This window comes from Coloeus monedula (genome assembly GCF_965178545.1).
Source record: "Coloeus monedula genome assembly, chromosome: 2".
NCBI lineage: Eukaryota > Metazoa > Chordata > Aves > Passeriformes > Corvidae > Coloeus > Coloeus monedula.
Genome location: NC_138782.1, coordinates 1275312 through 1303277, shown reverse-complemented (window position 1 = coordinate 1303277; position 27966 = coordinate 1275312). Strand labels below are relative to the sequence as shown.

The 27966-nt window shown below is 53.1% G+C and overlaps 1 protein-coding gene across 1 annotated transcript; it reads right to left on the bottom strand.

The window, feature by feature from the left end:
* Nucleotides 1–31: 31 nt before the first annotated feature.
* KIZ (kizuna centrosomal protein) lies at nt 32–27861 on the bottom strand. The gene is made up of 13 exons (XM_082302450.1): nt 27793–27861; nt 26876–26938; nt 25440–25596; nt 23373–23465; nt 19645–19972; nt 18223–18445; nt 14696–14830; nt 14037–14201; nt 12731–12866; nt 11899–12034; nt 8025–8124; nt 1767–1810; nt 32–198 (listed from the first exon to the last, which is right to left on the bottom strand). Exons 2-13 carry the CDS (start codon nt 26902–26904, stop codon nt 95–97), a joined length of 1650 nt encoding a protein of 549 aa, XP_082158576.1. The 5' UTR covers nt 26905–26938; nt 27793–27861; the 3' UTR covers nt 32–94.
* Nucleotides 27862–27966: the final 105 nt, after the last annotated feature.

Below are 27966 nucleotides of genomic sequence, written 5' to 3'. Positions count from 1 at the left end.
CAATGAAGGGACGAGCAGCACTTCGGCCCGCGGCACGCTCACCGTGTAAAAGAAAAGAAGAGTTTGTTTCTTCCCAAGAGCCAGTGCCAGAATCTCAATCGTAGAAGTCACCAAAGTCGTCTGAACCTGTGCTGTGGGTCTGTGGGCGCAGAGCAGCCTCGAGCTCGGAGCTGCTGTCGTCAGACTCGCCCCAGAACGCTGCGGGTGGGGAGACAGAAAGCAGAGCTGTAAAACCTTTTCCGTGGGGATGCCGTTTGTCACGGACGTGAGCACGGGACAGCTCTCCTGAGGCCGACCCAGGAGTGGGAGCTGGGAGCCCTGGCCCCAGGTGTGCGTGTCCAGCACGGTGTCCGGCAGCGAAGAGGCTGTGCCCAGACAGCGGCCTCATTCAGCGCTCCCACTCCATTGTGCCGCAAGGTAGCCGGGCAGAACATTTCCACTCCAAGCAATTTACTTGACCAGCTGCTGCCTGAATCGCAGCTTTGTCTAGTCCCTTCCCCTTTCTCCCACTACTTGACCCTGCGATGAAGTCACCAGCGGGCCGTGACATCGCAGAGTTGGCACAAAAACGGCAATGACGTCACGTGTGAAAAACCACCACTTTGAGATCAGATCAGGTCCAGGCAGGCCTGATCTTGTAGCTTTAACCTTAGGCTCTGGGAATCAGCAAACCCTTTCACTGACAGCAGCAGAATCCCACGGCAGTTCAGAGTGCCTGAGAGATTTCTGGAGATGTGAGTTCATTTGACCCACGGATAGAACAGAACGGGAAGTGTGGCACACGCGGTGAAGGCCACAGTGGCTGACAGAGCCGTGCTCTCTGTTCCCACCCGTTCCAGAGGCTGCTGGCTGTCCAAAGGCAGCGTGGGAGCCGCAGTGCCCGGGACGAGGCCCAGGACTCGGCCAGGGACAGCAGGAGGAGGAAGGCTGTCACACTCACAGAGGCTGTGGCTCGCGTTTGAGGCACTTTGGTGCCTCTGACGGCACCAGCTCCATAAACACCTTATCTACAAATGCAGCAGCTGCATCTTTCATCCTCCATCCCCGGCCCCCCGGGCCGCGGAGCTGCGCTCCACCGGGAACATCAGAGCGAGCCCCGCGCTTGCTGCCACGCCGAACGGCTCTGAGGAAAGGGGCCGGGGACGCGAGAGCCTTTCAAGTGCCACCAAAGCAGCCGTCCTTGACGGCATCTGTACCTCAGTTCCATGCCACGCCTCTAAAACCAGGCCATTCCAGACTGCCAGGCACCCAGAGCAGGGCTCCAGGCGGAGCTCCTGGCTGCCAGCGCTGCCCTGCTGGCAGGAGGCTCCGTTAGAGGTGGCTGTGGGCCCCGGCGGGCCTTGCAGGGGGTGAAGGGGAAACTGGAGTGTGTGGGGAGCGAAAACACGCAGGGCCCAGACACCAATTCAGAACAAAACCAGCCTGGCCACAGACAAAACCATCCAGCTGCACCCACGTCACAGGGAATACCGAGGAACCCTCAGGTTTCTCCTTCTCCATGTTCCCTCCACCTGCTGTTCAGTGGCGTTTGATTAAACCCTGCAAAGATCCTGACTCTGGGTTCCACCCGCCCCACAAACACATCCTCTGTGCCCTGGATCTGTCCTCCTCAGCTCCCTGCTGGCTCCCACGTTGAGTCAGGGATGTTCCATGCTTTCCCTCCTCTGTACTTTACACAGGTCCTAACGTGGTTCTGGGAGGGCTTCTACAGTATAAATTACACTAGAAAGACACTAATTTTCCGCAGCGCAACATTCGTCTCTTACCTTTGGATCTTATGACAGTTACCGGTTCCTTCCGCAATTCAGTCCTGTAAAAGATTTCAAATAATCAGCACAACGTCTGCAATTAAAAAAACGTAAGCGACTAAAAAAAACCACTGCGAAATGGTTGAAAAAAACAACAACCCGGGAACTTCTGTAATTACTTCCCTCCCCCCCAAATAACTATTTAATCATGCGCTTCTTCACCTAAAAGGTGGAGAAATTCATGTGCAGCAGGGACACTGGTCCAGCTGTTCCTGGCATCGTTCCCTGTTAGCCGCACTGATTTATGCCAGCACCGAGCTAAGGTGCAGAGGAGCAGGGCCCTGTCGAGCTGCTGCCGCCCTTCAGAGCATGCAAAGTACGGGGAGACAAAATCCAAACAAAAATAAACCCCCCCCGGTGCTGCTCCCTGCGCCTCCTCCCTGCGCGCTCCTCCGGATCCCGGCGCTGTGCCCCGGCCCCATGGAAATGTGCAATCTCCGCTGCCTTTGATCTACCTTGATGTGTGTGCAGCCCAAGCCTGCTCTGCTAAATGGCCGCTCTTGTGTCTGGAGCATCACAGGCCCTTTTGAATCTCTCAAACAAGCTGGAATCATTTTGATCTTTTGTGTGCAGCGCGTGCATTGTGTTGGGGCTGGGGAATAATCGCACAGGGGCAAACACGGGGGAGAATTAACTGTTACAGCAGCAGTCCTGCAAGAAGCTCCAAAAATAAAGCTTCAGCTGATTTTAATAAGGAAGATCAAACAGGAGATATTTGGGACATCACTGGGCCAACCAGTGAAATATAAGCCAATGTCAAGGTGCGGTTTGAAGCTGTGACCTCGGTCACAACAGGACTCTCTGAAATGGCTCTGATTTGCTGCATGTCATTTAGAAACACGGCAGCCAATACAAAAGTGCCTAAAGTGGGGAGCTGCAAATATTCCACTATTGTGGAGGCATTTGTGGAGGAGACAAAAAAAAGCAGGGATGATTCCTTGCTTGCATTACCCTCAGTATTCAGTCAGAATTTGGGATTGCGGCTGGAAAGCCACATGTGAAGCTTCACACACTGCAGCTACCAGTGGTGCAGCCACTTTTCCTTTTCACCCAGAGAAAGCTCCCACTGCTTAAATCCCGTTTCCTCTCCAAAGGCTCCCTCTTTGCAGACAGAAGTTCCCAGATTATTAAACACAGCCCCGGTTCCACCAAGGCAGAAGTGTCAGTACCAAGTGACAGCCCTAGCAGAGTACTAACAGTGCTGTAACTCGTTATTACCTTGTTCAGTAAAAACCTTAAACCGGTGGGCCTCAAAGGTTTCTCCAACATTCCTTTAGTGCGCCATCCCACCGCCTTTCCCTTTTATTCCGAGCAAAACCCCGCACTGCCTCACACTCTCACTTCTCTTTCAAAGACATTCACTCGACAGGCTACCCAGAGAGGATTTGAAGCCGGGGCCTCCGGGCGGATCCTGCAGTACGCTGAACACCCCTAGCACCCGCTCCCTTTGGCCAGATCTCCTGGCCCTCAGCACTTCCCAGGAGGTGCTCCAAGCATCCCAGGCTCAGCCCATCAAAATGTGCTCAAGAGGCTGCACTGTTTTTCCCTGTGTTGTGGAGCACAGAAGCACTTGTTGCTGAGCTGCAGCTGGTGGGGGTTCCTCCTGTGGATGCTGGCACAGGAGCCACTTCAAGCAGCTGAGGAGCCGATCAGGGGGCAGCAGCCACCGCTTCCCCTCAGCCACAGCCTGGCCTGCTGCTGGGAAGGGAGCGTGGGGTTCCTGGGGTTTTCAGTTAGCTTCTCACAAAAGCCATTTGACAACCAAGTTTGTCAGGTCTGTCCCACTGCTCTCCGTGGTTCAACCACACAACAAACACCAGCGGGTCAGTGCTTTGGGTCCGGTGCTGAGGGATGACCAGGGACGACTGACCAGGTCTCCAGGGCTTGGTCCTCCAGACCCAGCTGAAGGATCCGTGGAGAAAGGACCACCGCGGCTGCAGGAAGATCTGGAGACCTTCCCACTGCCACCCACCCCAGCTTCCCATGAAGAGAAAGATCAAAGCTGGCAGGAGAGCAGGGAGAGAGATGTTTGTGTTCTACCAAACACCATCCGTTCCCTGGGGTTCATCTCCCCAGGACTAATCCACCATGCGTGGAATGGGGTTCACTCCCCAAGGAGCCCAGAGCCAAACACAGCCATCCCCGGAGAGGGAGATGGGGACAGGGTGGCAGCAAAGGCTCGGCAGGAGAGCTGCCACACAGGGAAATGCTGGGCAGATACTGAAAACGGAGCGAGCACATCGGAAAGGCCAGAGGGGAAATGGCAGCTCCCCCAGGCCAAGCCTGGAAAACGCTGCAGGGAATGAAGTCCAGGATCAGGTGTGCAGCGTTAGGCAAAGCTGGGAGACGCAGCGGCACACCTCTGCGCTGCACAGCAGCTGCGCTCGCAGCCCCGGCTGCGGCAGCGCTCCCCCGGCAGTGGGAGCACACAATGGGCACAGACCTCCGCCGAGACATTTCGGGGCATAAATGGAGCCAGGCCAGTCCCAGCGCCTCCACTAATCCCCCGCCGTGACCCTCCGATATCCATTTACACATTTGCTCCTTCCCGAAAATAATTCCAAACTGAACCCAGGCTCTGACAAAGAAAAAACCCAAACCAGTTTCACTTCAAAGGGCCTTTTAATCTCTCCGTTTCTCTGATGAAACAGGCTTTTTGTACCGAAGATGCTGCAACAGTAAGAAATGAAAAAGCTCCAGGAAAATATTTTTCCCTCTATAAAGAAAATTAATATTAAGAGGAAAATGCCAGCACAACAAGAACCAAGTTAATCAAGGGGGCTCGCTGGAAAACAGCAGAAAACCTTTACCGTGGCCTGAGTGTCTTTTTGCTAAAGCACCTGTTGAACTTCTCTGTTTTAGTGTCAAGAGAAAAAGACACCCAAAAAATTTGGGATACCCTAAATGCCAAGGGATTTCCCCGCCCTGGAAAACCAAGCATCTACAGTACATATTCTGCACAGCGTTACATCGGCAGTATAAACTCAAAAGTCCATTCATCATGCCAGAGCCGGAGTAATAACACTGAATTTCAGTAATTACACTGCGAGTAGGATGACCCTTATGTCAGGACACAAAGATTTCTATCGAGCTGTGTCTAAGACCGCTCTCTGTTTAGATTCACCACGCTGGAGAAAAAAACCCCCACTGGCACAAAGATGCATCACAGCGCTGCGAGGAAGCTGTGCGGGAGAGCAGGGGCAGTGCCAAAACGCCCACTGTTCCCTCTGTGCTCGGCCGGCAGATGTTGGTGCCTCTCCCCACAAACCCGGCAGGGCATCGCCACCCCAACAGCGCTGCTTCTGCGGCAGCTGCGGGTGCAGCCGAAGGAGACAAAGCTCACGCAAACAGCTGGAGCGGCGGAGAATCCCGCTGGAATTTTCAGCCAGCTTCTTACAGAAGCCATTTAACAACTGGGAGTACGTCAGGGAGATAAAACCATCGGATCCTGGCTGGTTTCTGGGTGCACGTCCCAGGAATCTGGACCCGCACGGTGCCACTTTCCCTGGAATTCCAAGGGAAACGGCATTTGTGCGTGTCCTGAGCACTGCCAGCCCTGAAGCCCTGGGATGCCTCCTCAGAGCACAGCGGAGTTTTCGGTGCCCGGGACTGGCTCGGGAAGGGGGGAGTGGGGGATGCGCAGAGCCCGAGTGCCCCCCGATGGCCAAAGCCAACGGGCCCAGGAATGATTAAGAGATGAATTAGACTCTGCCAACTTCTATTTGCATGTCACTACAGCTGTGTTGGGCAACAGGGCTGAAAACCGGCCTTCAGAGACCCCCCCCAGAGTCCTCCCAGCAGATTAATTAAAGTTTAAAATACTTTACACCGTGTTGGTGTCCTGACAAATCCAAAGCGGGCTTTGGTTCTCAGCTGATAACGCACCTTTAATCTCCAGATTACTTGGAAACGAGACAGCGCAAACAAGTCAAAGGAAAATAAAACGCTCGCATCCGAAATGGGGAATTCCCAGAAAGCGAGTGACCTCCACTGGCTGCATCCATCGCTACAGCCCCCCGGAATGCCACACACATCGCTGCCCACCCGCCTGCGCTCGCCGGCAGCCTCGGCCCTGACTTCTGATACCTCCTCCCCCGCCAGGACCGTGCAATCTAACGCCCCCTCTCCTGCTGCAGCACCCACCCCAACACCCCACCCAAAGGCACATCTCCATGCGTGGAAATATCCCCCGGGGAAAGTAAAGGAGCCAGGGAAAAGCAGTTCTCTCGCTGGAGGTAGAGCAGGCGGCATTTGCGGGAGAAGAGGAAGCTCTGGCATGCACCGCCGAACAAAAGGGAACAAGTGGTCTTTACTCGGAGAGCAGCTTCCTATTAAGACTCACTCCGTCGTACATTATGCCTTTCATCCCCACTCAACCACAAAATGATTTTGCTGTAGGAAATACAATGGCAGAAAAAGATTTACATTGAAAGAATCTTTAATAATAAACTGTTGCAGATCTGCCTACTTCCCCATGATTTATAATACAATAAACATCGGATTCTATTAAGTCTCATGCACTGAAGACACGCACTGAAAACCCGAGTATGAAAGCCCTCAATTCTTCCCTTCTCCAGGCCCATAATAGTGAAACGAGCATGGATAAATGTGCTAAGAGTATCTCTTTGCATCTTTTATAGCTTGTGTGTATCAATCTGTAAAGCTTATTAAGAAAGTCATTGCTATGCAAAGCAGCACCCAATCTCTTTCTCTTGCTTTTCAACAGCGCGCAGTGTTTAGCCAATAGGGCCGGGCCCCGGCCCCTCATTCCGCATTCATAACATGCAACATTTGCACAATGTGTATCTCAAAGGCTGCTGAATAGAAAGCCTTAATACTCATGTAAACAACTGCAAACCAATTACTTAATGAATCAGGCCCACACATAATGAGGTGCCAGACAAAGAGCTATAAATGCATTTTTGCGCCCGAGCCTCCGCTTTAAAGTAAAATCCCTCAGCTGTAGTTTGGGCTTAACTGGCACATGATAATTATTGTCTGGGGGACATCAGAGGAGCCACGGTTTTTATTCCGGTCCGGCGGGGTCCGCGCCGAGGTCACTCATCAGCTCAGTGACAAAACGCGGCAAAGGAGAATTTATAAAGTGCCACGGCCGAGCTCGCAGGGATGTTTATTCTCAAGTAGTGGGTTTGAGACCACTTGTGAAAGCAATAAAGCCCGAGGAGTGGCTGCCGGGAGCGGAGCTGCAGCGCCGAGGAGCCGCGGCGCGGCACGGCACGGCACGGCCCGGCCGCAAACAGCTCTGCCTCTTCCTCCTCCCTGTGCCGCGCTCCGGGCAGCCAGCACCGAGGGCTGCTCCCAAACCCCGTGCTGGGAAGGCTGGGCCTGAGCCATTTGCAAAAACTGACTCTTACGCTGACTTAGAGGTTTGTTACGGTGGCTTTTTAAAGCAGCACCAGCACGTATCCCTGCACGTATCCCTGTGCTGCTGCTGAGCACCGAAGAGGCCTGGAATTACAGAGACCAGAGGGAAGTATCTGAAATCTGTTACAAGTCAAAATTGGAAAAATAGGGGGAAAAAAGGCAAAAAAAATTGTACAGCATCTAACCAAGGCAGAAGTGGCCACAGGCACGGTGACACAGCAGTGCAGCAGCAATGGGGTTTAGCTTGGAGAGCTTTTATTTCAAATAAAAAATAGTTAATTTTAAGTTACACATTTTATTCAGCTGCACTGATCCTGCGAGTAAGTCCTCAGGGCCCCGTCCTGCTCCTCCTGCTGTCCCGGGCCTCAGGGAAGGGCTAAAATGTAACATTTCAGAAACTCATCTACAGAACACCCTTGCATTTCATAGCACAAGGCAGGGTAACTTGGCTCATGATTCTCAAAGTTCCAGAAAATATAAAAAGAGAAAACAATTGAACCTAAGGTGGTAAGAATTAATCCCATACAAAAGCAGGAGCGCCAGTCATCGATGCTGGCTTACAGCTCGCATTTACTGTGCTTGAATCACAGAAATTCTATGAGTTTAACAGCAATAGCAGAATTGGGACTGGCCTCCCCCACAGCAGCCTAAAAATCCGCGTCATGGACGCAGGAGGAGCTCATAACCTGAGGTGTTCCAAACCTGCAGTGTTTGATTACGGAAACACCAACCTTAACCCCGGTCCAGGTAAAACAATAAATCGGGGGAGCTTCAGCCCTTTTCTGTCAGGGCTTCTCCCTCATGGAATCATTCCCAGTGTTACAGCTTTACCTGGAGAAGGGAGGAGCGCTTCCATCCGACAAGGAGCTGCTTCCCGAATGCGCTTCCAGGCTGTCACTTCCTTTGGGACTGTTGTGGCTGCGATCCCAGCCTGTGCAGGAAAAACAGGGACTGTGAACTTTCCAGGTTCCCATTTACATTAATCAGAAAGGTTGTTTTTGTTCTCCTTCCCCTTAAATGTAGATTATTTTGGAATGTTACAGTTCCGTCAATATTATTTGATACCTCAGTTGTTTTCAGCCATTCTCTTGAATTAGATGAATTATTAGACAATAATAAATAAATTCTGTAAAATAACAAATCCAATAAAAATTGAACTAAACACTTATCCTGAGATTTTTATGACTTAAACAGCCAAACACCCAACTATTTCAAAACCTTTTATTCACACTTTCCTTTCTTCCCTCTCCCCCTGCTCTGTGGATCTCATTTCCATTCTGTAAAGGTTGATTTAAAAAAAAAAAAAAAAAAAAGGCAAATGGATTCATTCACTGGAGTCAGACAATTGTATTCGTTTCCAAAGCACACGATGCTCAAGCACAAATCCCACTCTAAAAGGCTGCTTTGCATATATATTTTCTATATATATGTTTTTATCTATAGCACTGCAACGATAACCAAGCCCTGCTGTCACCAATGTCCCAGCCCGGGACCATTCAGTTTTTCTGTCCACATTGAGGCTGCCTCTGCTTTAAAGACAGGCGAAGAATTTCCACCCAGAATTCACAACTCTAGAAAGACTCCGAGGTCTTTTAGGAACTTAAGTGTCCAACATGAGCTACCGGAGGGCGTCATCCAGCTGGACTTAAGTGCAGTGTCCAACCCGGCGCTGTCCCAAGGAATTTTCTCCATCCCAAACATATCAGATGATATCCAACAGAGCAAAAAGTTGAGTGAGATTTATTAATGCCTTGATTGGTGCACTGCAAGCAGCGCCTCGGAATCCTCAAAGGAGGACCTCGCCGGGAAGGACACGTGGGCATGGGAAAAGCGGTGGCAGGATGGTTGGCTCATTGAAGGTGGCCCAAAAAGGGAAGCAGAATCCAGGTCGTGCTCTTTCATGCTCCTGTATGATATATAAAGAAAGGCTAATTTTTTTCTTCTTAAGAGGGCTTTTCCTCCTTATTCCTACACTGGAGATTTTATACCCGGGGAGCGGCTGGGGGTGACGTTCCAGCTGTTGTAAAAGCAGAGCCCAACGAGTGGAGCGGTTACGCCATTTTTATTCAAATCCTCTACAGCCTCAACGCCTGCTCAAATCAAAGCCACGAGTGAAGGGGAGAGAGAGAATCTGGTTTTGTTAAAGATTTAACAAACCTGCCCCTTCAATGAAATCAGCAATTTCCTACTCATAAATGAGACTCTTAAACAGTCATCCAGCAAAACAAGAAAGAATGGGTTTTATCCTTTTTAATCTCGCATTATTCGCCTACCTCAGGAACAGCCGCTTGTACGTGTCTGCCCCGATAAAAAACAAAGCATCCATGGAGGAGCTGAGAACGAGCCCAGATCTCCCCCTGTATCCTCACATAGCCTGGTATCACAGGAGATTGCTGTTATCAGCCAGCTCCTCTCTGGGTGAGCCGTGCACCAGGTACAATCCCTTTAAAGCCCATTATCCGCAGCCAGCCTTCCACGAGCTCCAGACAGGGTGTTAGAGAACCAACACAAATACTTCTGGAATATTTACAGAATATTCAAGTAAATAAATGTTTTGGTTCTCTTTTTATGTAACGGAAGTAAAAGAAAAATAAACCGAATCTCCAGGAGAGCCATCTTGAAGACTGTTTGGAGGTGCATTCACACATCTCTCACAGTGAAGTCCATCAAGCCCCAAAAGGCTTCTGGTGTTTCAAACCAGCACTTTAAAAATGCAGCAGCTACTGAAATAAGAACCACCCCAAATCTGTATCCCTTAAGCTCAGAAAAAGTCACACGGCAAAATAATCACGTACAGATGGACATCAAATATCAGTTCATCTAAACCCCTCAAAACAAGTTGTTTGAGCCCAAAAGCCAACATGCAGAGATGTGGCTTCTATTTTAGGCCCAGAACGATTCCAGAGCCCTGGGGCCACAGCAAATGGTGATGATAAAAGGGAACGAGCAGCTGCCTGGCAGGGAGAGGAGGGGAGGGGAACAAGGAGCCCGCAGAGGAGCACAGGCTGAGGATGAGGGCTGAGGATGAATCGTGTCTGAAAGGAGCTGCTTGGCTTTCAAGTGAGGTGTGAGAAGCCTCTCTCCTGGAGACAGAGGAACGGCAGAGACAGCTCCCTCGCAAGGGATGGGTTGGAACTGGAGTTACTGGGCTTGGCTGAGGAGCTTCTTGGCATTTTTACACATAGGAAGCATTAGCACTTGCACGTCTGCTCCGTGAGAGAGCCAGGAGAGGTCGGGAAGTCTCAGTGATGGCAGTGGCTGGGGGGAGCTTTGGTACAGGAGGCAGAGAGGAGGCTCCCGGCTGGCACAGGCACGGCTCCCATCCGGCAGGGATCTGCCCCACGCTTATTCTAATGATCCCCAGTCCATTACTCATGGAAAGAATCGAACCAGCAACCTCTGTAGTTGGCCATGTAATTACTGGATCTTCCCCATGGAGACTGACCCCGGTAGCACCGACAGCGGGCCCTGGTGGGCTCAAGGAGAGGCTGTTCACACAGGGTGCATGTGGAACATGATTACAAGGAATTAAAGAGGCGCTGCTGCTCCCCACCTTTGTTTCTGCCAACGTGAGCGTGGACTCTGTGATCTGACGTTTAATCTGCGCTCGGTGCGAGCGGCTGAATTTGCTCCCTCTGAAGCCGCCCCCAGCACTGAGCCCCAGGGTGTGATTATATAACCCAGTCAATGCTGGGCCTGAGGTTAATATGCAGCCACCCCTTCCACCTGTAATGGGAATCTTTCCCACCACGCTTTCTTCCCCGCTCTCATCTTCACTCCAGCCTGTGACTTCTGGATGTGAACACGCCGTAATGAAACCATTTCAAAGCGGCAGCCATCAGACTGGTTTGCTTGCTTTTAAGCCCTACTCCCTTTAATTTCCCACTTTTGTTATCTCTTGTTTATTGATCTAAACTATCCATTACCGCTCTCAAAAGCAGCGCCCACTGGGAACTTGCCACCCTGCCTCTGTAGCTTCCTCACAGAAGGACAAGCCAACCAAATGTCTTGAGGAATTGAAGACCCGATGGATTTGGGAAACAAACAACCCGCAGCAAGGCCTGGCGGCGGCGGCGTGTGCCAGACCCACTGCAGGAAATTAGCTTAAATCAAAGTCCGGTCGCCTCTGCACGCAAGAGTGGCGTGGATTTCGGAGCCTGGAGCAGCCTGTTTGCATTTGCTGTGCAAAGAGCACGGCAGCCTAATTGCCTGCTGCTGCCAGACTCTGATGGAAGGGGTGCTCCAGGAGCAGGGTGAGCGAGCTGCCGTCACTGGAATAATGTATTCTCTCCCTGTGTGAAGGAATGAGCTGGGCTCTCCCACACACCGGCACCTCCTGAGGTGGGAAATGGCCCCGCACGAACCCTTTCGTTTGGGCAATTCCTTCTGTGGTCCGGCTTTGTCAGGAAAGGCAGCAAATGCATCCCCCAGTTCCTAAACGGGAGATGTTTTGTAGATGTGCACATGGAACTCACAGATCCATTTTATAGCGGCCACGGGGCTTGGCCTTTTCCTCTCCCACAGAAAAACCTGCCACCGCAGGCATTACTTAGTTTGGGAAGGAACCAGAATCTCAAGGGATACTGAGATATTTAGGAAAATCCCCCCCCAGATCCATCACAGTGGCTATGGCACGGGCCCCCAGGGATTTGGACAGAACACCCCTGTGTCCAGAGCAGGCACCTGGAGCTGGAACGCCCGTTACCTGGTTCTCTGCTTTCCAGCTGCTTTCCTTCCCCGCCGTTGGTCGGGATCGATGGCAGGCTGAGCGAGGATTCATCGCTCTGGACAGGTGACCCATCCCGACGCCGCTCTCCCGGAAGGGCCTCTCCCAGCACCACCTGAGACTCAAAACAAAAACAGCCACAGCTCCATTATTGTCCCCCTCAAGTGTTTTCCAATGCACATTTAGGCTAATCCGCACTCCCCGGGGCAATCTGCTTCCAAGGTGTTTCTGTTAGATGTTCCATTACCTTACTTCTACGATGCTGCTCTGGGGCCCGTTTTGGGACAGAAACATGGACTTGAGTCTGTAAAATCTACTTGATGTTCTACCCTAACTCTCTCACCGTTTGGTAGAGCAGTTGTTTAACAACACAGGAAGAGGCTGAGGCACTCGCAGCCTCTGGAATGCCAATTTCATTTATTTATTTAAAGAGTTGGCTATGACCTTTTGCATTAGCTTCGAGAAACCACGAGTGCGCCACCATTTATAAAATGCTCTCTGTCTTCAGCACCGAACCTCACTCTGCTTAAAAAAAAGTAAAAATACATCATTAATGATAAAAAGTCACAGAAAGATAGGAGCCTTGTGATGGTTTGCACCAGAGCAAAGGGGTGAGCTCATTCCAATGCCTCACTGGGGTGAAGGGTGGGGACCTTAAAAAGCCCCTTTTCCTTTGGGATTAAGCACTGGACATCTGTTCCTGGGGCCCCAGGGCTGATTAACCACAGACTGCCCGTCCTTGCCCGGAAAGCCACACCCCGCCAGGGCACAGCCGTAGTGGTGCTGAGGAGTCTCCGGTGCTGGTGCCCACCTGGCCGTCCTGTGCCTCCTCTCCCGAAGCCAGCAGCTGCTCAAACATCTCTGCCACCCGCTCCGGGAGCCGAACCTGGCGCTGCTTCAGGAACAAGCCATGGTGGCTCAGGCGAGTCCGCAGCGCGTCCGTGTCCCTGGGAAACAAACCGGCACTGTCAGTGGGACACCCCACCCACACGAAAAGCCACCACCCATTTGGGCCTTAATTCCCACTTTCCCTTTTAAAAATGTTCAAAGGGGAAAATGTAAGAAGCCACTTGCAACTTCTGCTAATGTGTGGGAGATGGGCAGCAGTGACCACCACCATCATCATCATCATCATCATGCCTGCCCTGTCCTGAGGCTCAGGATCTAAAGACACAACCCCTGTCTCAGCACCGTGGCCTTGCTCACTCCCTGGGGCACAGCCGGGCACCCACTGCCTCAGGCTTGTTTTTTGCTCAGAAAGAATAAAAAGGGGAAAGGAAAAAAAATAAATAAAAGAAGGTGTCTTTTAACGTAGAAAATCTAATCTCAATCCTGCAATCCTTTTGTTTGCCAAAGATGTTTGTTTTTCCTGTTGCTCCAGTGAAGTTTCAGAGCAGTGAATTCCAATTAACTCCACGAGTGTTTGTCCCTAAGAAACCATTCAGGAGACACAAGGAGATATTGGTGCTCGCAGGCGTATCAGCCTCGCAGGAGAGGCAGGTACCGGCACAGAGACCCTTCTGCAGCGCTCACAAGTGCCCCGATCCTGCCAGCACTTGAGCACTGCGGAGCCTGTGACGGGGAGGGAGGTCTAGACAGAAGCTAAGCAAGACAGAGTGGAAATTGTTTTCATTTCTGGGTTAAAGAGACCTAAAAAAAAAAGTAATTCTCACTTGTCCTTGTGGCATATGCACGGGGAAAAAAAAGCCCATTTTAAATAACTGCACTTTGTTGTTTTTAAAGGCCACGTGCATCTTCTGTCTCACACAAAGTAATTTCCTTCTCAAAATTACATTTCCCCTCCTTACATGCCTGAGACTCATTGCAGGTCCCGGCAATGACTGGCTGAGAGGTGTCTGGAGTTCCTGCAATTCCCTGCCTGCCAGAGGGGCCTGGGGTGGGAGACACTGCGGACTGGATGGGCTGGGGGGGCCCCAGGCTGCCCTGTGGAGCAGAAGTCCCCACTGGGGAACGGGAGGGAAATAAATTAACTCCCGAACGCTCCCATTCCGAGTGCCACGAGGTGCCAGAGGGGCGGCACAGATCCGGGGGCAGAGAGGAGGATGTTCCTCACCCCCAGCAGGTTCTGCGTCTCCCATACGTGGTGTCTCTCATACCTGGTGTGCTCCTCGTGCCCCGCTCCGCCCGCGGCCCCGCCGGTGTTCTCCGGCGGGAGGCTCCCGCTCCGCGTGCGCCGGGACACGAGCAGGAGCTGCCGGAGCACCACGGCCTCGATCACCTCGAGGTCGCCCTGAGTCAGCTCGCCGACCTCACCGTGAGCACTGCAACACAAAGCAGGTGGGACGGGCCCCGTGAGCACAGCCCATCCCAGGCTGGAGACGGGACAGCCAGGGGATAGCCAGGGGACAGCCAGAGGGACAAACATCCGTGGTGCTCGGTGACAGATGTGGGACGGGACAGGGAGGTCGCGCTCAGCACTTGGGACGTGCCAGGTGCAGCCTCCCAGGGAGAGGGAAGCTGAGCACATCCCCTCCAGTGGCAGGCCGGGGGACAGGCCTGTTTGGGGCCCCTCTTCCTAACTCCCGAGGAATCCTCCCATCACCAAGTGTGTGGACGCTGTGCATCACTGTCAGTACAGCTACCAACAACTCCCAGTTCTCGTACCTAGGGGTCCGGAGGCTGAGGAGGGACAGCCGGGGCTCTCTGACACTGGTTTTGACAACACCCCGGTTCTGGTGATTCCCTTTGCTCTCTTACTGTATTTACTCCATTTTTCTGGCAAGGGCCACTTGCCACCCGGGCTCCACTCACTCACCTGGGCAGCTCCGCTGTCCCCGAGGGCTGGCCCTGGTACAGCGCGCGGTGCTGGGGGCTCGTCATCTCCACCAGGTCCTCCAGGAGCTGCAGCGCACGGCAGAGCTCCGAGAGCTCGGCCAGCATCCCGCCGGGCCTGCGGACAGACAGACAGGGCTGGCAGTGATCCGAGGGGTGATGACGGGGCTTGTCAGTGCATTCCCATCGCACCCCCTGGAAAAACAAACAGCCTCGTTTGAGCTTTCCAAAGCAAACAGCAAAAACCACATTTCTGAGCTCTGTAGGAAGGGGAGGGGGGGAAGAAAAAAAAAAAAGCACACGAGCAAACAAACCATCCAAAAATCAGCCCGGGCTTAGCGGCCGCATGGAAATTACCCCCGTGGCGAGCACTTTAATTCCTTCACCTCCACAAGCGAAACAAATCTGGTGACCACCTACAGGTATGGGGACAGCCCTGGGACCTCAGAGGAGTTTTGATGAGGCTGCACCTCTATAATGATGCAAATGAGGACTTAACCACTGAAACAATGCCGCAGGCTAATCCCGGGACAGAGGTGTAAATGGCTATTCAGGTCCCCGCTGCCGCTTTGTGGGGCTCCCAGCCCAGGTCTCGGCCAGCTATGAACACCCCAGCTGGGGCAAAAGAGAGTTCTCTTTCTTTTCCCCACATGCAGGAGCTGACATGTTTCCGCAGCTAACCCCGGCTCGCTCTGCCTCCAGGGAGAAGCTCTGTGCACAAAAACTCGTAGCATTTGCACACTCGTGCTGAGCTGTGCCCAAAGCTGTGTTTTCCCTCCGAGTGTTGGGCAACAGCGAACAATTAAGTGGGGGCCGCCGTGCCTTTAGTCGAGTTTCCTAGACATTTAATAAGCAAAACAATGCCAGGGAGATCACATAGGCAGTTAAACAGTGCTTTCTCTTTTCCCCCAGCCTTACAAACCCTGTATTCCAGCGGCCGGCTCGTTTCCCATTGTTTTCCTCCCGCTGGGTGGTCCTTCCAGGGTGCCACTCGAGAGGGATACAATAATAAAAAGGGAAGGGGAAGGAAGGGACACCAACATAAAGAAAAACAAAATGTATGACAATCTGCAGCAGGCTACGGATCAGAGGTCAGCAAACAAGAGGTCCTTCTCTTTTACAGGTTGCTTCCTGGAAACAGTCTGATTAAGCTGACAGCTTGAATTATGTGTTACATTTTGTAATGCACAATCCATCTGTGCTAAGTCCTCCTCAATGCAGCTGAAGCAGCACAGGCATAAGCTCTGCCTTTTTCCACCCCCTCAGCTCAGGCCTTAAAATAGTCATCATCTTTCTCCACGCTAATTCTCAGAGACCCTCTCCCCCCGCCTCCCGCCCCCCGGGTTTAAGCCCTCAAAGAAAGGGCCGGGTGCTGCAGGGAATGGTAAGAGGACACGGAGCCTTTCCCCTCGGATCAGCAGCTCCAAGGGAGGGGAGGCCAGGAGCCTTCACAAGCGCAGTGAGCCCCCGTGTGCCGGGGGGCTGCTGGCAGAAACCCCTCCCGGGCTCTTCCCGCGGGGCGGGGTGTGAGAAGGCAGGGGTGCCCCCGCCCGCAGCCGCCGGAACACCGACGCTACTTCCCACCCATCACCGGTTTTAATAACCAAGGCAGCGAAGCTGCAGCACCCTACTGTGACCGGCAACCAGATGCAAACCTTCTGCTCAATCACCTTTCCCAACAACATCTCCCTCCCTCGGTTGCCAACAGTTCACTGCAGGGAAAAAACACCAAAATTCCTGAAAAAAACACAGACTGGCATCTCTGTAGTAAGACAGGAGAGGCATTTGCTCCAAAGATGAAAACTTGTGGCTTCCTGGCACACAACAAGGACTAGTTTTGCCTCTGGAGTCAGCCACGGTCTCTGCTCTTTTCAACACCGTCCCTCGTTCTCATTTCAGATAATTCACCAGAAGCGTAGGATCAGTGCTTCCTTCCGATGCCACAGCGACACTGCTGCAGTGGGCGAGCCCAAGCTACACGCATTTCAACTTAAGGCAACGAATACACAGAATTTGGGAAATTTCAGCACATGTCTTCTGTCAGCGCAGGAATTTCACAAGAGAAAACCACGGGGGCTGGAGGGACATCGCATGTTGTGAATCCGTGGTGTGACAGAGCAAAGGAAGCTGCATTCCCATGGTTTGGGTGACTCGTACAATTGAAATTCACGTGCTAATCGCTTGCAAGCCTTTCCACAAGATTTTTGGCTCATTTGTTTTGCAAGGCTTGGGCGTGCACGCCGCATTCCAGGTGCCTTGGAAAGCCCACGCGGCCGTGAGCGCAACGAGGGAACGGCTGCTCCTCCACTCCTGCCGGTTGATCTGCCTTTTCATTTTCAGGTAAAGCAAATTAAAATCTGTATCTTTTCTGCAGCACCAGCAAGCAGTGGTGATCCCACTTCCACGGCCTTGAGAAGCGGAGGCATTCAGCTTGGCATAATGGGAGGAGAGCTCTGCGCCGCGGTTCCAGCCGTGCCCCGGGGACAATGCAGGCGCTCAAACCTTGTGTATAATTTCCCCGGGCCTCGAGAGCTGCTCCATGTCTCATCAGGCGCTGCACAGCGAGGCGAGGCCTCGCCGGGGAGGGAACACAAGGTTAAACTGCCGGCGCTCAGCTCTGACTCCTCTCACTCTGCTGTGATTAACAGGTGGGATACAAAGGGAAAACTGGGGGGAAGCTATTTACATGTAAATCAGAGGATGTTTCCATAGCAAGCAACAGCCCGATGCAAATGGAAAGGCTAAAGTTGCAGAAGTGTCTGCTGCTGGCCCCCAGTTTCTGCTCAGGTGTCACCGGTTAACACCCGAACCAGTACTGACGTCAGCACCGCCAGGACAAGGCGCCCAGGAACGCGGGGAGAACAGGCGTTAACCAGATTTAAACACTCAAACAACCAAGACGGGAAAACCCAACCAACTGGCAAAAGAGGACAATTCATTCTGCAGGAGCACTTGTTCTCCAGGGCTAAAAGTGCCATTTCCTCTGCATGATGTCCCACTAAAGCCCTGCCAGCCCTCCAGAGCGACCCGGCCAGACCCGGGGACCATCTCACGGCGGGCACGGCCCTGCCAGGACAGGGATGCACTTCCCTGTCTCATGAGGGCGTTGCGGGGCTGAAAATCCGGCTGGGATGGATTTACAGCCGACGCCCTGGCGCTGCACTTGCTGGCCACAAAATCCTGCCGCCGTCACCTGGCAGCAGAGGACAGGCCCCGTGTCTGCAGCGCACTGTCCTCGTTCTCTCTGACTCTATTTCCAAACAAAATGCTCCAACAGTTCAATCCCCTGGAAGTTTTACCCAAGTAGAGTCACTGGAATAAGATTTGTGTACATTTAAAGAACATCCATCTGCACCTTAACGACAAATCCTTCGCTTGGCAGCTCTGACCCCAGTGAGGTGCCCGAAGCCCCTGAACACAGGGACAAGGTACTAAAGGACAGGGGAGAACTTTGTGTGAGCTCTGGTGCCCCGACCAGCCCAGCTGATCCAGGAAACAGGGAAGTGGTACCTGTGTGGTGCTGAGCTGTCCAAGGGCTCCTCCTGGGCTGCAGGAGGGCTCAGGGGTGGCAGCAGGGAGCCCTCCGGAGTCTGGGCATCCCTGCCCTGCTCCTGCCGTGTGTCGGGAATGCTTGGCTTCGCCTCCTCCTCCTCCTCAGCACCAGCAGGGACCAGGAGCTCGGCACTGCTCCCCTCCCTGTGAGCCCGCCAGCTGCTCAGGCCAGGCTTTGCCCCTGTAACAACAACAAAAAATAACGCATCAAAGATATAAAACCAGTAATTATTCTTCTCAAAACACTAGCAGCACTATGGAGTAGATCACAGCGTAGGGAATGAAACCAAGCTTACCCACGCTATTCACCCTGTGTGAGGGAGCATCCATCCCTCCATCCCTCCATCCCTCTATTCCCCTTGTCTGTGGGCTTCCCTGCCCACGGCCCCTGTCCTTCCATGCTCCTCTCACAAGGGGGAGTTCAGGGAGGCTGCAGCCTTCGGGGTTTGGGGACAAACCGCAAATTCCTCAGAAACCACGCTGGCACAGAGACCAGCTACCTGACCAAATCAGCTCTGGAGGAATCAGAGAAGCCGGAGAAAACATCTCTTAGGCTAAAAAAAGTGCACCTCAAGAGGCTCCTACTGCACCCATTTTGGAAACCTTTGAGCAGGAATGCTCGCCTGGAGGCTCTGAGAGGCTGAACTGGGGTGACACAGACGCGCTGCTCGGCTTTTCACAGACTGCCAACAGTTAGTGGACCAGCCAGTGCCGTAACAAACTGGGATTGCTACAGAAATGCCCAGTTTTCCATAAAATTCACCTTAGGTTTAAATTAACCAGCCTCTGCACAGCCCCCAGCACTCCTGCTTGGCTCTGTCATGGAGTTTCACTGGGACTGAATCACCTCAGGTTTGTGCCCCACAGGAGCCGCACCAGGGCCTTGCATCTGAATTTGTGGAGCAGGGATGTGCAACAAACCCAACTCCTTTGCCTGCTGGGGAATGGGGATGCAGCAGAATCGAGGGGTTTTCCAAACCCACCCACACTGCTGAATCCCAATTTGGAAATGGATCAGCTGTTGTGCACCAGCTCTGAGGGAGATGGAAACCAGCCCAAACCAGAAGTGACTCCTCTGATGAAGCAGGTTCACATTAAACCTCTCCAGATGAGGCTCAGACTACGCCAGGGCCTCAGTGGGCACAGCAGTGAGGAAACTTTCCCTCACGGCGCCCCCGACCAGGATCAGCGCCCAGCACGCCCTTCCCTGTCCGGGTGAGCGGCCTGGGGGGGAAACGGAGTCGAAAGGAAGAAAGAGACAAAGAGAGAAAAAAGGAATAAGGGCCACCACACTCCAAGGCCAGTGCCAGAGGTGCAGGAGAAGGTGCACACAGGCATGGCTCTGGCTGGGGCAGACAGGGACACATCCCACTGCGGTACCTGGGACACTTCCCTGCCGCTGTCCCTGCCTGCGGGGCGCTGCTCCGGCGCCAGAAGCTGAGATGAGCTGCTCGGAGCCTTCCTCACCGGCAGCCAGGTCCCCGTGTCCCACTGCTCCCTCCTCACCCTCTCCAGCAGTGCTGCCGGCCTCGGGACAGAGCCCCTCAGGGGACGTGGAGCGCTCAGGCGGGTCCTGCTGGGAGCCCAAGCCTCCTGCGGCCGAGGCGGCCGATGTGGGGCAGCCCAGCAAGGCTGCTGCTGGAAGGCCCAGTTCTCCTGGCTCGGCCGTACTGGTGCCAATTCCCGCCTGCTCTCCAGCCTGCAGCACCTGAAACACACGGTGGGACGTGGCTGAAGGAGACAAACGGGACACAAACTGTGCGTGGCACACGGAGCTTCTCCAGGTGCCATGCGGGGCTCTGAAGAGAAAGGTGCCACAGAATTCAAGGGTTTGCTACGGCATCAACATTACACAACCCCTGGCACACATTCCGTGCATCCCAGTGTGAAACGAGGGGCCAGGCCTCAGTTAAAGCTCCACGAGCCAAAACACCCAGTGGCAGGAGCTGCCTGCACCCCCAGCCCGGCCCAACAGGACCCGAACACACCAAGGACTCAAACCCACCTAAAAGGTGACTGGATTTTACAAAGGGTCAGACCTCTGAGATTGGGATCCTACACAGACTTTGGAGACCCTGGATCAAAGCACAACGCTTAGAGCTGCCTACAATGCCACAGAGCCCAGAGGGACCATCGTGCTCCATGTGTGAATCACTCAGCAGGTCCAGCTTCCCTCACATCACGGAACAAGGCAAGACTCAGTTTCAGCGTCTCCCTCCTGCTCTTCCCATGGCAGTGACATCGCCTTTCCCACCAGCTGACGTGGGACACGGAGCAGACACATTTTAAATGGCACTCTCCTCCAAGGACTGCTGAACTCGCACAAAGCCAGCTCCAGGAGTACAACCACTCTGCTGCTAAACCCCAGTGTTTTAATACTTGCCTCTCTTTCTCTGCGAGCCTGCTCAATCAGGACAATTTGGGAGGAGTGGCTGCTGCCACCACGACTGCTGCAGGGTCACCGCCGGTTTATGCAAAGCCAAAATTAGCCATCGTAATGCCATTGTTCACACTAAGCAGGGCTTCCTCTCCAGCCCCAAATCCCAGCAGGACAATTTACAGTCACCTCCACACCTCTCCCCTCTCTTTCACTGCCTGACCTCTTCCTCCCACACAAAGTCAGCTGCCAAGCCCAGCTGAAAGGAAACAAAGGCATCTTGTCTGGTCTGTGGCCAAGGTTCCTTAAAAAAGCTCGAATTCCACGTAACAAGGAGCAGAACAAAAAGCCATGAAGTCATTTTAAGGAGCAGTAAAGGTTTGCCACTCAGATTAAGTTCACCACTTATTCCATCACCACTGCTCTCAGGTTCCTCCTAATTACTTCTCAGGCGTTGGATTTGGTGCCTTCTAATGCCTCCAGCCAGTCCTGCGTGGCTTTGGCAGCTCCCGGACGCAGTGCCTCAAAACAAACGGATTTCAAACGGGCACAAGCACAGCACATATCCCTAACAATCCCTTTCCCAGGGAAGGGGCTCCTGGGAGGTTCCAGCGTGCCCGAGTCCAAAATCTTCTGAAGGCTCCAAGAAAGTGCATCACGGCACAGAGGATCCGGGAGCCGGGGCTGTACAGCTCTGCCAGCCAGGAAGGAGCTCCTCAGTGCAGGACATCTGAGCTCAAGGACTCCCCCGGAAGCTGGCAGCCCAAAAGGGCACACGTCAGCCACAGAACATGCCAGACATTCCTGATGGTGTTTGAGCATTGGGATACTGCCCGTCTGCAGAAGGCTGGTTCTGGGACTGTCCTTCTGGGTCCCCGAGGCCCAGAGATGACCCCCCACGCTGTCTCTGAGGGGGCCATCACACAGTCACTGCATCCCAACCAGCCTGAAGGAAGCCATCCCAATCCCAGTGCTGGGAAATAAAACCCATTCCATGACCTGCGTCCCGGACATCCCACGCGCTGACTGCGCGCTCTCTGTGACTGACTCGGAGCAGCAACACTGAGAACAAACTCCTGTGCTTTGGACAGGAGAACCAGTAGATTTGAAGCCAAGAAAACCACCAGAAATAAGAGCTGAAGCACAGCCCAGGGACATGGCAAAAGATGCACAGTGCAGCTGAAGTTACCTCTGTATTTTAGGAGGGAGATGAGGAAGAGGAGGAGGACAGGGAATAAAGGGAGTCCACGATCAACTCCATTACTGTACACAAAGTGACATTTTTGGGCACACGCCACACTCTCGTACTGTCCAAAACCTGCCCACAGTGTTTAAACCCCCAAGTCACACCACGAGCCTTTGATGCCCTAGCACTGATGTCAACTTCTCCATCGGATGGAAATCCCATCTCCCACACCGCCTGCCCTAATTGGACAGCTCACATTCCAAAATAAACCCGCCTTTCCCCACAACACCTCCCGGTTCAGACCGCAGTTTGCTCCCTGCCACAGGCCTGCCTGTATGGGTCAAGGCTGCTCGGGTTCACTGCTTTGTGTATTACAGTTTAAAGAATGCTCTAAATTCAAGGTTTTTAACTTTTTAATCTACGGGGAAAACTTCCTATAAACTCAGATTAACAGCTGCTAATGCACTGAAGAAAGGAAACCAAAAACCTTCCTCCTACTATAAAAACAAAATAGTGTGGCCTCTGTTTCTTTTCTGATAAGAGTCTTAAATACCAAACATTTAACTGCATAATAACATTCCCTGGCAGCCAGCAGCCTGCTTAGCAGATACATAAAGCAGGTAAAAGGGGAAAAAGTTAATTTCTTGGCTGAATGATTCCATCGGTAGCTATAGGGCAAACTAGAAAGTCTTTTAGTAAAGTAGCAGTTGATTCTTCTATCAATCTGCAGCACACACACTCTTCCAAGGAATGCATTAAATATGAAAATCATATCCCGTTATCATCTGTTCCCAGCTTTCAGCCCAGTAAGCTTTCCTTAATGAATGCTGTAGCCTAAGGGACGCGCGTGCTGCTGGCTCCTCGGAATAATGGAGTGATGCTCCCGTCCTGCCTATTCCGGCGCCGGCTGGCTGAGGGGCTTCCACACACAGTCACAAGTGACTACTCTTGCCAGCATGCTCCAAGTTATTACAAGATGTTTTTAGACATTTCATCTAAAAGAGCTTTGCTGCGTTTAGTGGAGAAAACAGCTCTGGTCTTGAACTGTATCATTTATATGGAGATAGGAGGAGGGATTAGGAGCCTGCATTACTGCAGATATATGGCAGCAGATATTTAAGTATTCCTTGTCAGTCTTTTTGTCTGTTCCTCAGATATGCAATCTCCTTCTGCTCCTTCTGAGGAAAGGTCAGAACACACAAAATTATAAACACAGCACACGGCTCCCCGGCTGCAGTTCCGCAAATATCCCTCATTAGCAACGTTTCCTCCTCGGTCACGACCACCTCCACACCACCCGGCGCAGGAATTATAAAAGCCAACAGGAAGACGTGCGTAAACAGTCCGAGTGCTTTTTTAATTCCGGCTCTTCGGATGAAATAATCGCATGTTTTACCCGGGTGGTTCTCCTTCTCCCGGGCACTACACACAATCGCACGCTGCACGTGCCAGCGCCGCCATCCCCACGGAAAGGCTGCGCAGCTCCGAGGAGAGCACGGCGCTGCAATGAAGCCCATTTCCACCCCCCCCTCCCCACCCCATTACCTGCTCGCTGGATCCTTCCTCCTTGTCACCTCCTGCTGACAAGCTGCCCTCTTGAAGGGATAACAGGTTTTTAATTTCCCTTCCGTACCATTCCTAAACGGGAACAAATCCGTCACACAAAACTGGAGGCCAAACAACCACCCCCCACCCCCCCCACCCCGAGAGACACCACTTTGCAAAATGCACTTTGCAAAACGCGCACCTTTAAATGCAAAGTCCCCGCAGCCTTTTTAACTCAGGCTGTCTTTAAAAGCGGAGATCTCATTTTCTCCTCGCTTTTCTGCTCCCCTGCCCAAGCAGCGTGGCCTGTACCCAACCTGCTGCAGGGCTTTCGTACACATTTACTCATCATTCAGAATCCTACAGAACAGCAGTAACTTGTTGACTCGTATTTATTGCATCCCAACCGGCATTTGTAACACCGAATTACTGCTGCTGCCTCCGGACAACGACTCGGCTGCTTTGGGATGAAAACGAGCTCCGCAATGTGTTTTTCACGCCCCATCTTACAACTGGCTGGGCTGCCGTGAGGAACAATCCCCGGCAGATGCTGCAGAGAGCAGCCCAGCGGGGAAGGAAGGCTCCGTGCTGGCTGCCCCGAACCCGGCTCTCCCCGCTCCAGGGTTTAACGGAGCGGCGGCGGCGGCAGCGCGCTGGGAGCGGGGCTGGGCACCGCCTGCAATCCGAACTGCAGCCCCCAGCAGCACCCCGGGACAGCCTGGCTAGGAGCACTCCAGGAGCTGAGCTGCAGCAGGGAACAGGCGTGGGAATAAACCCTTCACACAATTAACTCGCCCGCCCCTGCCCTTCGCTCCGGCGGCGGCACCGCCTTCGGCTCCCAGGTAGGAAGGAGGCTGCTCGGGAAACCCCCGAACGTGGAACCATAAGGAACAAAACCTCACCACCTGAGGGGTCAAGATGCTCAAAAGAAACTCAGATGTAACTCCCGGATTTGGCTGAAAGCTGCAGCGAATTTATTTATATATACCCTAAAAAATTACTGACCAAACACAGGGAGAAAAAGTGCATCTTTCAGAAACAATAGGAGTTTTGTGAGCTACAGCCACATAATAAATGTGCACAGCGTTGTGATGAAGCGCTCCTAAAGGGCATTCTGTACGGAAAAAGAGGAGAGAAAACAGCAATAATTTCTTTCTGTGTACTCCCACGATAGATTGAATGATTGCACGCTCCATAACTCTCCTGCTCTCCATAACTAACACCGAGGAGATGTCATTTGTTCAGCAGCTCCGAAAAGTAACCGCAACTTGGCAAAGATAAAATGGACGGCACAGGAACATCAAAATGGGAGGGCTGAACAAAAACCCCGCGTGCAGCCCCACCTGTGGCACTCTGACTGGGACTCACAGCAGGTGTCAGAGCCACCGGCCCTGACACTGGGCAGGCTGGTGAGCTGAGGAAGAAAAACCCCTTCAGACCAGCAGGGGAAAGGTGGCACCGCAGCACAGTCCCCTCTCCTGCTCTGCTTCAGAGAACAACTAAAAATAAGGGGCAGAGAATCACACACCCCGGGGACAGGCTCTGAACTCCGGGCTGCTGCACTGCAGCCAGGAAAAGATGTTCTGGGAATGTCACCAGATCCAACAGGCGCTACCTAGGCTATAGCTGTGTGAGGAACAAGCGCAGCCAAATGCTTCTGAGGAGTGCCGCTGCCCTTGGAAAGCAGGAACGAACACAGCTCCCTCCCAGACTGTGCTCCCCCAAAAACCTGGCTCCATGCAGCAGCGCCACAAGCAGACGTCGCAATCCCATTTTTGAAAGTCTGGAATCATCACTTTGCAACGTCCCGAACTGAACTTTAGGGAACAGCATGACATCATAATAACAACAACAACAACAATAATAATAATAATAATACGATTCAAGAAACCCTCAGGGCTTGGCTTTTTCTTACAGCAGCCTGTTGAGTCTGGGGTACTTCAGACCTGTCTGTTCTACAGCCTGAAACACGGACCCTGATGGAGTTTGCTTCCAGCTCTAGGACATACCAAGAGATTCCTGCATAACAACGGCAAACACCCCCGATCAAGTCTTATAGAAAGTTACTTCCATCTTCCGGATGCTCTCCCAGCCCGTGGTTTCCATGTGAGCCTCCAGCTGCAGGAACTCCCGGCGCAGGGCCCGGTTCCGGCGCAGGGCCAGCTGCTGCCGCGCCGACACCGCTGCCAGGTGCCTCTGCAGCTTCAGGTGCTTCAGTCTCACCCTGCAGGGCGAACAACAGGCACTTGAAGAGGCGTGAAAATAAACCAAAAGCATCCAGCACAATCGCCCTGCCTCAGACACACAGACCCCGACACCGAGGGGGAGCTGCCCAGACCCCAAAAGGAGGAGACTCGTTCTTCTGCACACCTGTATTTATATAGGCATACACGTGCCGCTTCCCTGAAGATTTACACAGGGGCTTTGGTGTTCCGAAGGGGCAAATACATGACAGATCTCCTGTAAGTGTGTTTTACATGGACTGCGTTCCAGTCGCGCCGATCCCGTTAAATCAAAACGGAAGCCGTAGCAGAGGAACGTGTTCCGCAAGCCAGCCGAGCGGGAACGCCGAGGCTGAGCTTTCACAGCTGCCTAAGCCCACGGTGCCACCGAGAGGGGCACCGGAAAGCCATCTGACCCAGCTCTCTCCCACCTACAGATTCCCTTCCAGCCAGGCCTCTTTCCCCAGGGCAGCCACCCGGCATTAACGCCAACACAGGGAAATGGGCACCCAGAGGTGCCCCTGGCTCACAGCTCTCCGCTTCAGCCAGGAGGGAAACTGCACCCCAAAGCCCCCAAGATGTTCAGAGGAACCACGGTCCTAAACCTGTTAGGTCAAACCAAAGCCAGTAACACCAGGAAACAAAGTACCTGTGATGCTGCCCCGCCTGTCCACACATTTCCTCCTCAACTTGTATCGGCATTTTCTGCCCCTTCCAGCAGCACCCAGCCCTCAGTCCCTGGAGCTTTACAGAACCCCTCTGAGGAAAGGAGTGCAGCACTGGAAGACACTGCTCAGTCCTCTTTGGCTGTTAGGACTTTAGGATATTTTTTTTGCTTCGGTTTGCTGTTTAGGGTTTGGGTTTGTTGGGGTTTTTTTTGGTACAGACTGTCCGTGCAACTTCCGTTAAACAGATGCTGCAGAAAGAATCCAAGGTGCAGGACCAGAACCTGGAACACCCCCCAGGGCTTCTGGAGGCTTTCCATTTTCTAAGACCCTGGGATTCTCCAGCATGGACTAAGCTGTGGTGACTTTGTAAAAGTAGGATAAAGCCAACCCGCACGTTCATTGCTCCAAAGATTCTAGTGTCCACAGAATGCTACTGCTGCAGTTATTTCATCAGTAACTTGAAGACATGAATTTTACATTATACCTAACATACAAATATAAATGTATTATTACTGACAGACCTTCCAGACAACATCGTAAAGGCTTTCCAAGGTAACTGAACCCTTGTACCTAAAATGAAATAACCCCCAAGAAGCTTTTGAAATGGGCTTACAGGTATGGATCAGCCACCGTGTGTTCCATCTGCTGCCTTCCTAATTCCAACCTTTTGGCTCCACTGGAAGAAAACAAACAACACACAGCAAGATAAAAACATTTCCCCACCTGAAGCCTCCGAATGCCAGAACTAAGGGGTTTTGCACAGCACAGCCCTTGCTGAGCAGAGAGCTCAGCTCCGCTGGGAGCTACAGACTCATCTGCCAGCCCAGCTCAGCACTAAGCAGAACAACTCCCAAGCCTTCACCCCTCTCTTTGTTCCTCGCTGGAACAGGGTTACTGGAAAGGCAAAAGATGCCTGAACATCCACAGGGGACCCACTGGAACAGCCGGAGACCCCAGGAAGCTGCGGGAGTGAAGGGGACGTCACACACCCCAACACGTCTGGGCACCCTTCTCCGTGCATTTGGGCTCTCCCTACACACACGGACACACGGACAGCACCTCCCAGTTTCCCTGCAGGGAGGGGAGCCAGGAAAAGCCCTTCCCGCTGCTCCGCCTGAGAGCAAGGTTTTAGCCATGGGATGCTGCCAGCGCCCAGAGCAGGACTAGGGTTTCGCGTCCTGCACATGGCAATTTAACAGCCACGCTCCGTCCGGGATCTCATCCCTTCAATTTCCCCTTGCACCACGGACAGCCAAGCAAGCGCCGATTTCGAGATCTTGTTTTTACAATTCTCCAAGTAATTTTCGTGCCTCGGAAACGGAGAACACCGGTACCCTACGGCATGGGGAAGCCGATGGATGCGAGCACCCGTTGGCTCCGATGCCATTCCCTCTCCCCCATCCTGCAGGTAGCACACGGCATTCCTCAGCTCCCCCAAGTCCATCCCCTCCCCACCAGCGAGCATCCCCCCGCCCGGGGCGAGAACCGAACCCCAACCGCGCCGCGGGGGCGGGGGGGGACCCGGCTCACCTGGCGCGGGGCGGCTGCGGGGCCGGTGGTCGCGGGGTGTCCGTCCCGGTGGTGCCGGTGCACGGTGGCGGTCCCAGTGGCCCCGTTCCCCTCCCCTCCCCGATCCCGTTCCCGTTCCGGTTCCCGTTCCCGATCCCGATCCCGGTCGCCCCGCGCGGTTTCCGCCGGCGCCCA

What these genes read in the sequence shown, in the direction of transcription:
- KIZ (XM_082302450.1), bottom strand. Translation starts at nt 26,904, where the DNA reads ATGGAACACACGGTGGCTGATCCATACCT. An exon ending in GGGACAGCGGAGCTGCCCAG is followed by an intron (nt 14,202 to 14,695) that starts GTGAGTGAGTGG and finishes TTTGTGTTGCAG; the next exon opens with TGCTCACGGTGAGGTCGGCG. An exon ending in AGGAGGCACAGGACGGCCAG is followed by an intron (nt 12,035 to 12,730) that starts GTGGGCACCAGC and finishes TTTGAGTCTCAG; the next exon opens with GTGGTGCTGGGAGAGGCCCT.